This window comes from Ammodytes marinus (genome assembly GCF_949987685.1).
Source record: "Ammodytes marinus genome assembly, chromosome: 23".
Classification (NCBI taxonomy): domain Eukaryota; kingdom Metazoa; phylum Chordata; class Actinopteri; order Uranoscopiformes; family Ammodytidae; genus Ammodytes; species Ammodytes marinus.
Window position 1 is genome coordinate 14,799,254 of NC_137227.1, and position 12,950 is coordinate 14,812,203.

A 12,950-nucleotide genomic window follows, 5' to 3' on the forward strand; every position below is an offset into this window, starting at 1 on the left:
CATTTACAGCAGCATTGTGTGCAGGGCAGTAGAAAATAAAGGCAACTAGCCTACATTACCCTACCTGGCTGTGACAGGGGACCGTGGCTGGCGTAGATATAGGCATAAACACCGGTGCTTCGCTGTACTCGTTGTGAAAGTTCCCCGGACTAAGCCGTTATGTTTGGCTTCATTATATGGAGGTGGTGGCCGCACACAACCGGGTGAGTTAACTAATGCTATCCGACCGGCGCTAACTTGGTTTATCGGCTAATGCACAGCCGCACATATTCACTGAATTAACCAGGAAGCCCATTCTCCTGGTTCACTTTCCCCACGTCTTGTAAGCCCGAGCGGCTTCATACAGCACCAGGCAGCCAGCCGTAAATACATTTCCTACTCGGTGTTTGCCTCTGTGTTGTCACGGTCTCGCAAACACAGCGGTGATTATTTGCTCCTCCATTTTGTCTGAGATTTTTCTGTCCTCCGGCTCTCTGCCAGTGACGTCGGGTCAAGCTCACCGCTGATTGGCCAACGCGGCTAAACGTCACGCGCTGGAGCGTTGAAAGTTCAAGTTTTTCATATTTTTTTGACGCTTTGCTGGCGCGTTGACGCTTTGGTAACGCGCCCAAAGCGACGCTTTGCCGCGGCCAACGGATCCTCGCGCCTAAACCAATGGTTCCCTATGCAAAAATAGGATTTTTCAACGCGCCCACCACACCCAACGCGCCCGGTGTGTTCTCACCTTAATAGGTTGAAAGTCTTACCTGTACGCGACTGCGTTCTGCAGGAGGTGGTGCATTAGAAAAGTCTATGGGAAAGGGTCCCGGTCCGCATACGTCCCTCCCGTCCAGAGTGTCCTCTTCTTGCCCGCAATATTTAGCTTCAGAGTCCGGTTTGAAGGCTAGGCTAGGCTAGTTTTGTTGATAGCGCGCAGCATGTGGGCTTAGCAGCAGGCATGTTGAAAAACTATCTTGAAAACTGTAGCAAACGTAGTCGAGTGTGCGTTTCCTTCCCTCCGTTTTACAGTGAAACCGGAAACTATGTATACTTTAGAAAAAATCATTCATTGTGGAATCTAAATAGTGTCTGTATTTGTCGAGGTATCGCCCACAACTGTATTTGGAAGTTGTTGTTTACTCTCATCAGTCAGACAGACGAGACGCTATAGACGAGACTACAAGGGAAATGTGGGCGGGGCCTTGGAGGACTGCGAGCGCAGTGCATTGTGGTAGTAGGAGGATTTCTGACTTTAGAGGCAGAGACAGCCAGAGAGACCATAAAAACACTCTTTTTGCCTTTTCTCAGGCTAGGATGAACCGATTTCTAAAAATTTTGCACATTTATACTACATGGGAGCATAGAGTTCAATACACCTTCATGGTTCCACCGGGGGAGTAATTCTTTAAGCATTGCTGATAGAAAAAAAACTTCCAAGAATGCTTCACAGTTATTTAAATGTATTTTTATTCATAAAATTAAAAGGGCCGGTATAAATTGATAATGTGTCACGTCAAACACCATAAATAGTCCCCTTAAATAGAGAAAAACTGAGATTTCCAAGAGGGACCGGTAGTTACGTTTGCAGGTAGAGAAAATCACAAAGACAAATCACAAGGAAAAATATACAGTTACGGAAATACCCTTGTACGTGTGGACTTTGCCTGACTTGTCTTCTTTGCAATATGTGTTAAAAATTTGTTATTTTGGGTATATGAGTTTGCATATGATATTTTCTCTGCTTGTGTTCACCATCTTTCCATCACAGAGGCATTTCATGCAGTGTGTGCTGTTGGAAGCAGGTGGCTGTGCTTCGCAAGCTTTGGGCTCTCCAGGTCCTGACTGTGTTTACGTAGATCAGGTGAACCTTGTTGACCTTTAATGTACATTTCAACATATTGTTCGTGCATTTTACTCTTTCTTTCAAAGGTTTTTTTATTAAATTACACAGTTGCAAAACAATTGCAGTACAATGGAATCTTACATTTTTTCCCCTTTTTTCCCCCCGAACATACCCCACCCATATCCCACCCTCACACCCAATTACAAACAATCCCAAATAATACATAATGTTAAAAAATGGCAGAAACGAAATATAAAAGATTATACTTTTAAGATTAACAAAAACAAACAACCAATATGAAACAAAAAAGAAAAAAAAACATAAAGAAATAAAATTAAATCAAATAAAAAAGGGGAGGAGGTAGCTACTCTTCAACTATTGTTGTTGATTTCGTGCATTTTACTCTTTCATTTGTCTTTTAGTTTGATTACTTCTGCAACCAAGAAAACAAAAAATAACCAACTCTTCTGATGTTGTAAACCGAAACACTCTGTGAACTCAGGTGAAGGCCACTTTGCTGCAGCTGGAGGTTTTGGAGGCAGGTATTGAGGAGCGTCTGAATGCCCCACCTGCTCCCTGCCTGTCCTGCGCTGACTGGTTCCTCCCTGCCGCCACGGCCCGCGACCGCCTTGACAGCCTAGCCTCCTCCTCCCCCGTCCTCAGCAAGCTAGCCGGGGCAGTGAAAGCTTCCTCCACGGGCTCCAGAGGACGCAGCCTGTTTGGTGAGAAAGCCCGGAGGTCCAGCCCTCAGAGGAGCCTATCAGACAGCGGGAGTGAGGGACCGATGGATTCTGGTTCTTCAATGGCTCCAGGACTCAGCCCACATACCACCCCGGACTCAGCAAGGAAGCTCGGGGGGCGGAGGGACTCCATGGGGTCTGGAGGGTCCGATGGGAGTGGAGGCAGCGGAGGTCTATTAAAGGTACAGTTGTTGTCTTTTATTGACTTATATGTAATTGCTTGGTTGTTAATTTGTTTGTCTAGAACAGGGGTCTCCAACAGGTCGATCGCGAGCTACCGGTAGCTCGCGATCGACCAAGTTAAAAATTCGCGATTTTTTACAAGTTAAAAATATGATGAAGGTAAATGCACCTCTTCCCATGGTCAAAACTTTGCGATTTGCGGTAAATAAATGTTCACTTCATGTGTCTCAAAGCGTTTCTCTATCAGCTGGTGTGTGTGCTGCTCTGCGGCTCTGCATGCGGCCATGCATAACTACGGCATGCACTGTCTTTGACCTTTGCATAAATGTATTTAATCATTTTAAGGGGAAAACACATTGTATTTAGTTATTTGTAAAACACCCTGCTATAGTAGCCATACAAGATGTATTTTCTGAATTTCAATGCTGCTTTATTTTTACGTTTTAAATTGGGAAATACATGTTCCAAAACGACCAATAACCTCTGTATTTAAAAAGAAATCAAGCAAGTAGGCTAATAATAACCATTAATGAATTATAGGCTATCGCATCACAGTAGGCCTAATTGTCCACAATAATCTCACAACAGCCCCCTATCCAAAAAGGAACTTTAAAAATGTACAACTGTAAGGTCAGTTGTCTGTTTTATTCAAATAAGCAGTTGTTTATTTCTGTAGTGCGTATTGGCATCTTTGAGCAAAATACCCCCAAAATTTTCGGCGCACCGCGTTGCGCCGCGCCTCCTCCACACCTGGGTGGTGACCACCTTGACTAAGACATTTCCTGGGGAAACACTGTTGCGTCACAATAAGAAGTGTAATACAGACATTGATGTCAATTTTCACTGATATGTGGCCCACAAAAAGTGTAAAGTAATGTGTTCTTGGACCTTTGATGGGAAATTATTTATGATAAGCATTGGGTATTGCAATTTCACACGTGTACAAACAGAAGCTTAATTCATTTGATGTGTGCTATGTAAATAAATATAAGCGATTTGATACAAGTAGCTCTTGGCCACTTTAATTTTTTCAAAGTAGCTCTCAGTTGAAAAAAAGTTGGAGACCCCTGGTCTAGAAGTTTTCAATATAAATGAGCACGTCTCCCAGAATCGTCTTTTACTATGTGTTTGGAAGTGGGAATTGTACCACCAACACTCCGAGTGAAGACATCCTGTCATCCAAACGTCCTGAGCCACAACTGCCACTCTTATTTATATTATTTATTTAATAATTGTGAAGACTTGTTGAAGTATTGGATGTCAATTGTTCTATCACCATTACTGAAAATACAAGCCAGAGTAGCCAGGGGCAATAAATACAACCCGTCGGGGAATCGGACCCCGGTCTTCCGCGTGACAGGCGGAGATACTGTCCACTATACTAACGAGGAAGGTGACAGTCTCCAATATTGGAACATGAACATTTTGGAATATGATTGTTATACATGATGTATATTTAAATGTTTAAATTCAGACTTTAAAATATGCATTTTATATAGTTGTCATCAAATCATTCTGTCTTGTTGTTAAAGGGAATTTGAGTCAACATTGTAGAATAAGTCAGGTTAAAATGTTTTGGTCTACAGGGCAGAATTTTCCAATATCTTGCTGTGTGCTGCATGTGTGAAAGAGTTGACCTGGACCTTCTTTGGGTCATATTCTCCTGATAATTTCCTTAGTTAGCTACAGAAGGGCCTGGCACAAGTAAATGAATGCAGTTCAAGCATAGAGAAGGCCAGAGACTATTTGGTACACTGACCTCGAGGCTTCTTTCGAGGTCAGTGATGGGGTTCGGGGGACTGAGCAAAATAATTTCAGATTTTCAGTTATTGTGTTGTAGAGTGTTTTGTGACATCCAACAATTAATATCATAATCCTCCAAAACTATAACAGCAACTTGGCTTCTTGGGTCACCAGGTGTCAACTGAAAGTATATCTGTGTGTCGTCTGCGTAGAGACAGAAGGACACAGTGTTGGGTTGGATGATCTGGCCAAGTGGAAGCATATAAATAAAAGAATAAAATAAGACCTAAATTTGAATTCTGCGGTATCCCACAGGTAATATCTGTGGTAGAAGATGATTTATTGAAATATGTTATAAAACCAACTGAGTGTAGTGTCCTTAATGCAAACCCAAGTTTTAAGATGGTCAATTAAAAGGGTATGATCTATAGTGTGAAATGCTTCACTCAGGTCTAAAATAACTAAAATTGCACATTCTAATAGCAGATTGTATTAGACCCCACTTTACTCATATTGTTTTAATATGATAATGTATGGTTATATTGTAATGTGTTATAATGCTTAATCTCAGATTCCCAGGTTGAGGCACCCAAACCCTTTCTACCTGGGTACCCTGAAGAAGACACTGACTGAAAGGGAGACAGAGGAGATGTACACCACCATGAAGTGAGTGATGGGAGATGATCCTCTATGTTCAGCCTAATTAGTGTGATTTTTTTCTTTAAATCTTTATTCTTCTTAATATTGAGCAATTTCTACATTTTCCACAATCTTTTTAAATTCTTTCATAATTCTACGTTTTCAACAATAATTTCTCATTTCTGCATTTTATTTTTTTTGCTTTTTACATTTCTGCATTTTCAACAATACTCTGAAATGTTTTCACATTTCTACATTATCAACTATTTTTTGCGGTCCTTTCCTATTTCTGCATTTTCAACTATTTTTGCTACTCGCAGTATTTTGTAATTTCCAACTATATTTTGCAATTCTTTCACAATTTCTTTTAGCAATTTTTTTCACATTTCTGCATTTCTTTTCTATTATTTTATAATTTTATCCTTTTCAACATTATTTTGCTACTTTCTGCATTTTAATTTTTGCCTTTTTTCACATCCACATTTTTAAAAAAATTGCATTTCTTTCACATTTCTGTTTCAAGAAAGCAAAAAAATCGCTTAAAAGCTAAAGTTACCAAAACACAATCAGAAAAACCCGAAAAGTCGCAAAGAAGTCAGAAAAACGCAAAAAAATTCACAAAAATGCTAAGAACGCCAAAATGTCACCAAAACGCAAAAAAGTTACAAAAGTGAAAAGCAACACCTGACCCCAAGAAGTACATGGGAGAGGACAATTTGGACCCGTTTTCAATCAAGCTTTCTACACATATAATATCAAAACAAATTACCCATATTTTTAATCTTTCGATCTCCTCTGGAATAGTTCCTAAAATTTGGAAAAAAGCTCACGTAATTCCTTTACATAAAGGTGGTGACAAAAATTATCTTAATAACTACAGGCCAATTTCCAAACTCCCATGCCTCGCAAAAATTCTAGAATCACTTATTAATAATCAGTTAAAAACATTTCTAACTAGTGCTTCCATTTTGAGCCCATTCCAATCTGGTTTTAGGGCAGGTCACAGTACTGTCTCTGCTGTGACTTTGGTTGTAGACAACATTGTTACAGCATTAGACAAGAAAAAGCACTGTGCAACACTTTTTATTGATCTTTCAAAGGCCTTTGATACTGTTGACCACCATTTGCTTTTACAGAGGCTGCATGACATTGGCTTTGATCATTCTGCATGTAGCTGGTTTAGGGATTATCTCTCTGATAGACAGCAGTCAGTTAAACTGGGAAGATACCAATCTGAGTTTTTAACTGTTACAAATGGTGTCCCACAGGGCTAAATTTTAGGTCCAGTTCTTTTCACAATTTATATAAATAACATTGTTTCATCGCTAAAAAACTGTCACGCCCATCTATACGCTGACGACACAGTACTGTATTGCATTTCCGATTCGGTGCACCAATCTATTCAGAACCTACAAAGCTCTTTTAACACCCTGCAGGACTGTCTAGTGGACCTCAGGCTTGTTCTAAATACAGACAAAACCAAATATATGTGTTTCTCCAGAGCAAGAACTACAACTTTTAATGATTTTAATATTTTTACAAAGAATGGATTTTTAATTGAAAGAGTCACAGAGTACAAATATCTCGGCATCTGGTTAGATGATAAACTCACTTTTAATTTTCATATAAAAACTCTTGTTTGTCGACTACGACAAAAAATTGGCTATTTTTATAGGAACAAAACCACCTTCCCTTTATTTAGTAGGAAAAGGATTATTGAGGCAGTTTTCATGTCTGTCCTTGATTACGGTGATGTGGTTTACCGGCATGCATCACATTCATGTCTTAAACTCCTGGACTCTGTTTTTCACTCTGCTTTAAGGTTCATCACAGGAGATGCTTATGACACACACCATTGTCTTTTATATGAAAAGGTTGGGTGGTCCTCCCTTAAAGAGAGACGTGACGCACATTGGCACATTTTTATTTACAAAGCCTTGACTGGGAAGCTTCCTCGTTATTTAACAGAAATGCTGCAAATTTCAGATGGGCTTTATCAGACCCGCTCCTTTTTTTTCCTCTCTTCACCTGTTGTTGTGTATTTGATGTTTTTGCATTGAATATTGTTTATGTATTGTTGTTTTTCCTTTGAAATTGCTTTGAACTCGACATCATTGTAAATGAGGGTCACCCCTCAATTGGTCTCTCGAGGATAAATAAAAGTTAAATGAAAAAATGAAATGAAACATGCAGCAATTAGGACAGCACAAAAACAGCAACTTCTAGTATAGAATATGCATTTAAAAATAAATAAATTATGGAACTGGTTGACCCTTTTAAGTGAAATGAAAGCTAGCTCTGCCCCAATATAACATTTATTATTGACTAAAGGAACTATTTTGTACAATTTATAGATACAACCCATGGACATGAGATGTACCACTAATTATAGAATGACTCACACGCTTGCATATCAGCGACGTTCCACATTCCAAATTTTTCGCTTTTTCGTGAAGTTTATTAGCGTTGCGTGTGTGTAATGGCATTAATGCACAAAAGTAGCAAAACTGCAAATATTGCAAAAAAAATCGCTAGTCACAAAAACGCAAAGAACTCAGTCACAAAAATGCAAAATAATGCAAATAAGTCACAAAAACTCAAATAATGCCAAAATGTCACAAAAACGCCAAAATGTTACAAAATCACATTTTTTTTTTAAAAAGTCACAAAACAAAAATAATGCAAGTCACAAAAACGCCAAAAATACAAAAAAACGCAAAATAATGTAAGTCACAAAAATGCTAACATTTTACAAAAAATATCGTTTTGATAGAAAAAAAAGACAACTGCTGACCCACCGATTGACTCTGTCCAGACCCTCTGCTCCTTCTCCAGCATCACACGGGAAGAGGTGGAGGACGTCATCAGGAAAATTAAGCCATCCACCTGTGCACTAGACCCCTTCCCTACAGCTCTGCTGAAGGCCAACATCTCTGCCGTCTCTCCGCTCATCACCAAAATCATAAACCACTCCCTCCTGGCCGGCCATATCCCATCTGCGTTAAAAACTGCTGTCATCAGACCAACATTGAAAAAACCTACCCTTGATCCATAAGTCCTCTCCAAATACAGGCCCATCTCAAATCTCCCATTTCTGTCAAAAGTTCTGGAAAAAACTGTTGCAGCACAACTCCAGGATCACCTCATACAACATCACCTGTTTGAAAAATTCCAGTCTGGTTTCCGCCATTGCCACAGAACAGAAACAACCTTGGTCAGGGTCACAAACGACCTCCTGATGGCAGCAGACACCGCCTCCCCGTCTCTCCTCATCCTCCTGGACTTCACAGCTGCTTTTGATACAGTTGACCACAATATTCTCCTTCACCGCCTGCAATACACCATTGGACTATCAGGAAACGTACAAAACTGGTTCACCTCGTACCTCACTGACAGAACTGAGCACATCGCCCTGGGCAAAGCAAAATCACACACCAACAACGTCACCTGCGGTGTCCCCCAGGGCTCAGTGTTGGGCCCCACCCTTTCCTCCCTTTACATGCCCCCCCTGGGCAGTGTCATTAGCAGGCATGGGTTATCATACCACTGCTATGCCGATGACACACAGGACATACATCAGGACAACCCCCACTTTTTCTGCCCCTCTGCCAACATCCACACTGACCACCTGCCTGGAGGAGATAAAGGCGTGGATGAAGCTCAACTTCCTACAACTAAACAGCTCCAAAACAGAAGCCATCCATGTTGGCACGCCACATCAGCTCCGCTCCCCCACCATCACCAATATCACCTTCTCTGGCCAAAACATCCCCCTTTCCACATCTGTCACCAACCTTGGTGTTAAAATGGACCCTCAACTTAATTTTGACATCCACATCAAACACCTCTGTAAGACAGCATTCTACCACCTCAGGAACATCGCCAAACTCCGTCAAACACTCACCCTGGCAGATGCAGAGAAGCTCGTCCATGCCTGTGTCTCCTCCAGGTTGGACTACTGCAATGCACTCCTCATCGGGATCCCTGGCAAGAAAATCCAGAGGCTCCAGTACATTCAAAACAGTGCTGCCAGGATCCTGATGAGGGTGCGCAAGCTCGACCACATCACCCCCATCCTGAAATCACTGCACTGGCTCCCTGTCTCTCTCAGAATTGAGTACAAGGTCTCCCTCCTCACCCACCAGTGCCTTCACGGACATGCCCCCCTTTACCTTCAGGAACTCCTCACCCCCCCGACAACCTCACGTACACTCCGTTCAGGATCCACTCACACCCTCCAAACCCGATATACGAAGCTTTGCACCGTGGGTGATCGGGCCTTGCTGCTGCCCCTAGACTATGGAACGCCCTCCCTGACCACCTGAGGGCCCCACAGACTACAGCTCTTTTTAAACTGAACTTCAAAACGCATCTATTTAAAAGAGCATTTAGCTAAACTTTCTTTGAGGTTCCCCCTTTTAATATTTTTTTTCTCTGAAGCACTTTGAGATTCTTGAATATAAAGTGCATTATAAATAAAATTGAGTATTATTATAATAATTATTATTATTATTATTATTATTATTAAAAACAACAATAGTGAAACCTATGTCGTTTTGATTGAAAAAAAAATTAACGACAGTGTAACCTATATCGTTTCGATTGATAAAAACGACAGTGTAACCCAGGGGTGGCCAACCAGTCAGAGACTAATGCCTCGTTTCCACCGAGTAGAGCGGGTCGGATCGGAGCGGTTCGGTCCGGGTAGTTTGGCTTTTCATTTGGCAAAAGTTGGGTAGGGTACGGTTTAAGCGCACCTAACCGCTCTGAGCCGCTCCTATTCTCAGTACTCCTCCGTAGGGGTACTAGCCACCTGAAAGAGTGCCTAAAAGGGCAGAGCTACACACTGCCGTCATTTGATTGGTCGAAAGAATCATTTCCGCCATGTGTAGTCATCTCGGCAAGAGTGAAGAGAGTCTTGTGTTTTGGCGAAAATGTGAGCACAGCACTGTTTATTGTGTGGTGTTTTTCCTCGTCAATAAATTAATCAGTTGGTTATCATGCTGTGTCCCACTGCGTAGCTGCCGCAGCCAGCACTGTTCGCTCACTGTCTCTATGAGTTGCACCGAGCCGTCTCAGTGTGTTTACGCCATAGATAGTAGTAAATACACGCTCACAACAACACGGGGGGAATAAATAAAGAAGCGGCTGGTTTGACCAAGCAAAAACGAGAGACCGCTTGCTTGACCAAAGTTGGTCGAAATAATAATTTCCGCCGTGTGTAGTAGGGCTGGCCCAAATGCCATTTTTCAGGCTTTGAATATTCGTTGTTTTTTCCGAGCGAATATTGCAAAATAAGAAAAAAAAAGCAAAATAGTCACAAAAACGCTAAATAATACAAGTCACAAAAACGCAAACATTTTACAAAATCACAAAATAAAAATATAACAAAATCGCAAGTCACGAAAACACAAAAATGTTATAAAATCAAAAAAAACAAAAAAGTAACTAAAACGTAAAGTAATGCAAAAAAAAAAATGACAAAATCACAAAAAAAATTTAAAAATCTAACAAAATCGCTATAGTCACAAAAACGTAAAAATTTGATAAAATCGCACAAAAAAATCACTAAAACGCAAAGTAATGCAAAAGTCACAACATTTTTGCGTTTTTGCATTTTTTGGCGAATTCGTTTTTTGAATTTTTTAAAGATTTTGTAAAAAAATTGCGTTTTTGTGACTTGCATTATTTGTGGCCCTAATCTAATCCTCTTCCGTATGCCGTTTTGATTGTTAAAAAAAATGCTAATATTTATTTATTTATCTTTACAAAAACACTCTATGAGTTTCTGGCATCACCCTATTATCAAATTAGATTAAAAAAATTAGCTGAGATAACTTCTGCAGCAACTTAAAAAAAGTCGAAGTTCAGTTTATTAGCTCAATTTGTAACATTTAAACAAGACTGCTCAGTCTATGTGAATCTCAGAACAGAGAAGAGAAACAAGAGCAAATGATTAACTGAGGTTTGCATTTCATTCAAAAGATGTTAAAACTGTAAACATAGTTAAGGTGGTGTTTTTTTATTATTATATGCAAATATGCCTTCTGTGATGCGATAACCTATAATTCATTAATGTTATCATTAGTCTACTTGCTTGATTTCTTTCACTGCAAATCGCGGCCTTTCGTTATGACTAGGGATGTCCATGGTTAACCGTTAACCGTTAAGAAGATCTTTAACCGGTTAATACTAAAGGTTAAACGGTTAAAAAAATTCAATCATCTTAATTTTTCTGAAATCCGGACTCTTGTTTTGATATCGGTAAACCGGATGTAAGAATGCCAACTGTCGGTAAAGAATGAAAAGAGTCGTGTAGGCTACTCTCAACTTTATAATAGGTCCATGGTACGCTCCCAGAAAGATAGCCAGTCACAACTTATGGTCACAACACTCCCCTGCCATGTGTTTGTATAATTTAATTAACAGCGTGGGCTCCCGCTAGCTTAACATAGCGCTAGCATTAGCCTTCTTGAGGTGGATGCTGTTCTGCATCTATCACCGTCTCAGTGAGTGTGAGAGAGTGACAGCCAGGCAGTGGGTGCCCCTGCACAGACACAGAGAGGTCTGCCATGCTTGTGTGCGAGGATCAATAGCGAAAATCCGTCATAAACAAAAGCGTTAAGTACCGTTATGCAGTACTGATAACGTCGGAGCTTATCAATACTACGGCCTTTCAAAATGTTGCCCTGTGCTCAGCACTACTTGGCACCGAGTTTCGGTAGGCTACCCATCCCCTAAGCCTGTGTGTGTGTAAATGTCCCTTTTCAGTCACTTATTTCACTTTCTGCTCCTACATTCGCATACTAGACCTCTTCTCACAACAGACAAGGTGCCGTGTGAATGTCAAAATGTAGGCATTTAAATTGGCTACTGGCCCCTGAAATATGCAGGTCCTTGGAACAAAAAAAGGCCGGGAGCCCTGCAATAATGTTTCATGTATTTCACTATAAATAGGCTACATTAAATCTTAACGGTTAACCGGTTAATAACCGTTAATTCTTGTGGTCAACCGGCTAAAGAAAAAATTCTAAATGGCCATCCCTAGTTATGACCATACACAAACACATCGGGCTTGCAAAAAGCGCGATGGTCAGTTGATAATCAAGGCCACCCGCACCCCCCCCCCCCCCCCCCCCCTGACAACTCACGGCGCCCCACCATTTGAGAAGCACTGGTGTAACCTATGTCGTTTTGATTGGAAAAAAAACAATAACAGTTTAACCTTTGTTGTTTTGAATGAAAAAAGACAAAAAAAAACGACATTGATTGAAACAAAAACATTTTATTTTTTTCAATGTAAACGACATACGTTACACTGTCTTTTTTTCTCAATCAAAACGACATAGGTTACACTGTCTTTTTTAATTTTTTTATCAAAACGATTTATTTTTTATTTTTTATTTTTTTTAAACAACAGGAATTCAATACATTTGAACCTTTCCACGTGTGTTTGTGACAGGCTTACCTCGGGTGCAGAGAACACACTGTTCCACTACGTACTGATGGAGACGGTGCAGGGGATCTTCATTGCTCCCACACACAGAGAAGTGGCCCAGCTCAGCGGCTCCATTCACCCACAGCTTATCCGTAATTTCCACCGCTGCTGCCTCTCCATACGGGCCGCTTTCCAGCAGAGCCTTCCAGCCAGGGTGAGTCACATTTGTCTCACCCTTCTATACAGACCACACCGAAGTTGGAGAACAGCATTGGAAGTACAAGTGTTTGTCTGATGTCATAGTAAGAACTTAAAAATACGATGAAACAGTTAAAAAAAAAAAAAGCTACTCCCCGTCGGGGAATCGTTTCATTGGCTGTCAGGC

At 40.7% G+C, this 12,950-nt stretch overlaps 1 protein-coding gene across 2 annotated transcripts in view; it reads left to right on the top strand.

The window, feature by feature from the left end:
* Window positions 1-12,950, top strand: part of intu (inturned planar cell polarity protein) — a 54,631-nt gene that overhangs the window by 32,510 nt on the left and 9,171 nt on the right. For both annotated transcript variants that reach the window (XM_080051555.1, XM_080051554.1), the window contains exons 12-15: window positions 1,748-1,840; window positions 2,325-2,744; window positions 5,060-5,154; window positions 12,590-12,779. In XM_080051555.1, coding sequence (XP_079907681.1) covers window positions 1,748-1,840; window positions 2,325-2,744; window positions 5,060-5,154; window positions 12,590-12,779 — 798 coding nt within the window. The remainder of the gene's footprint in view (window positions 1-1,747; window positions 1,841-2,324; window positions 2,745-5,059; window positions 5,155-12,589; window positions 12,780-12,950) is intronic.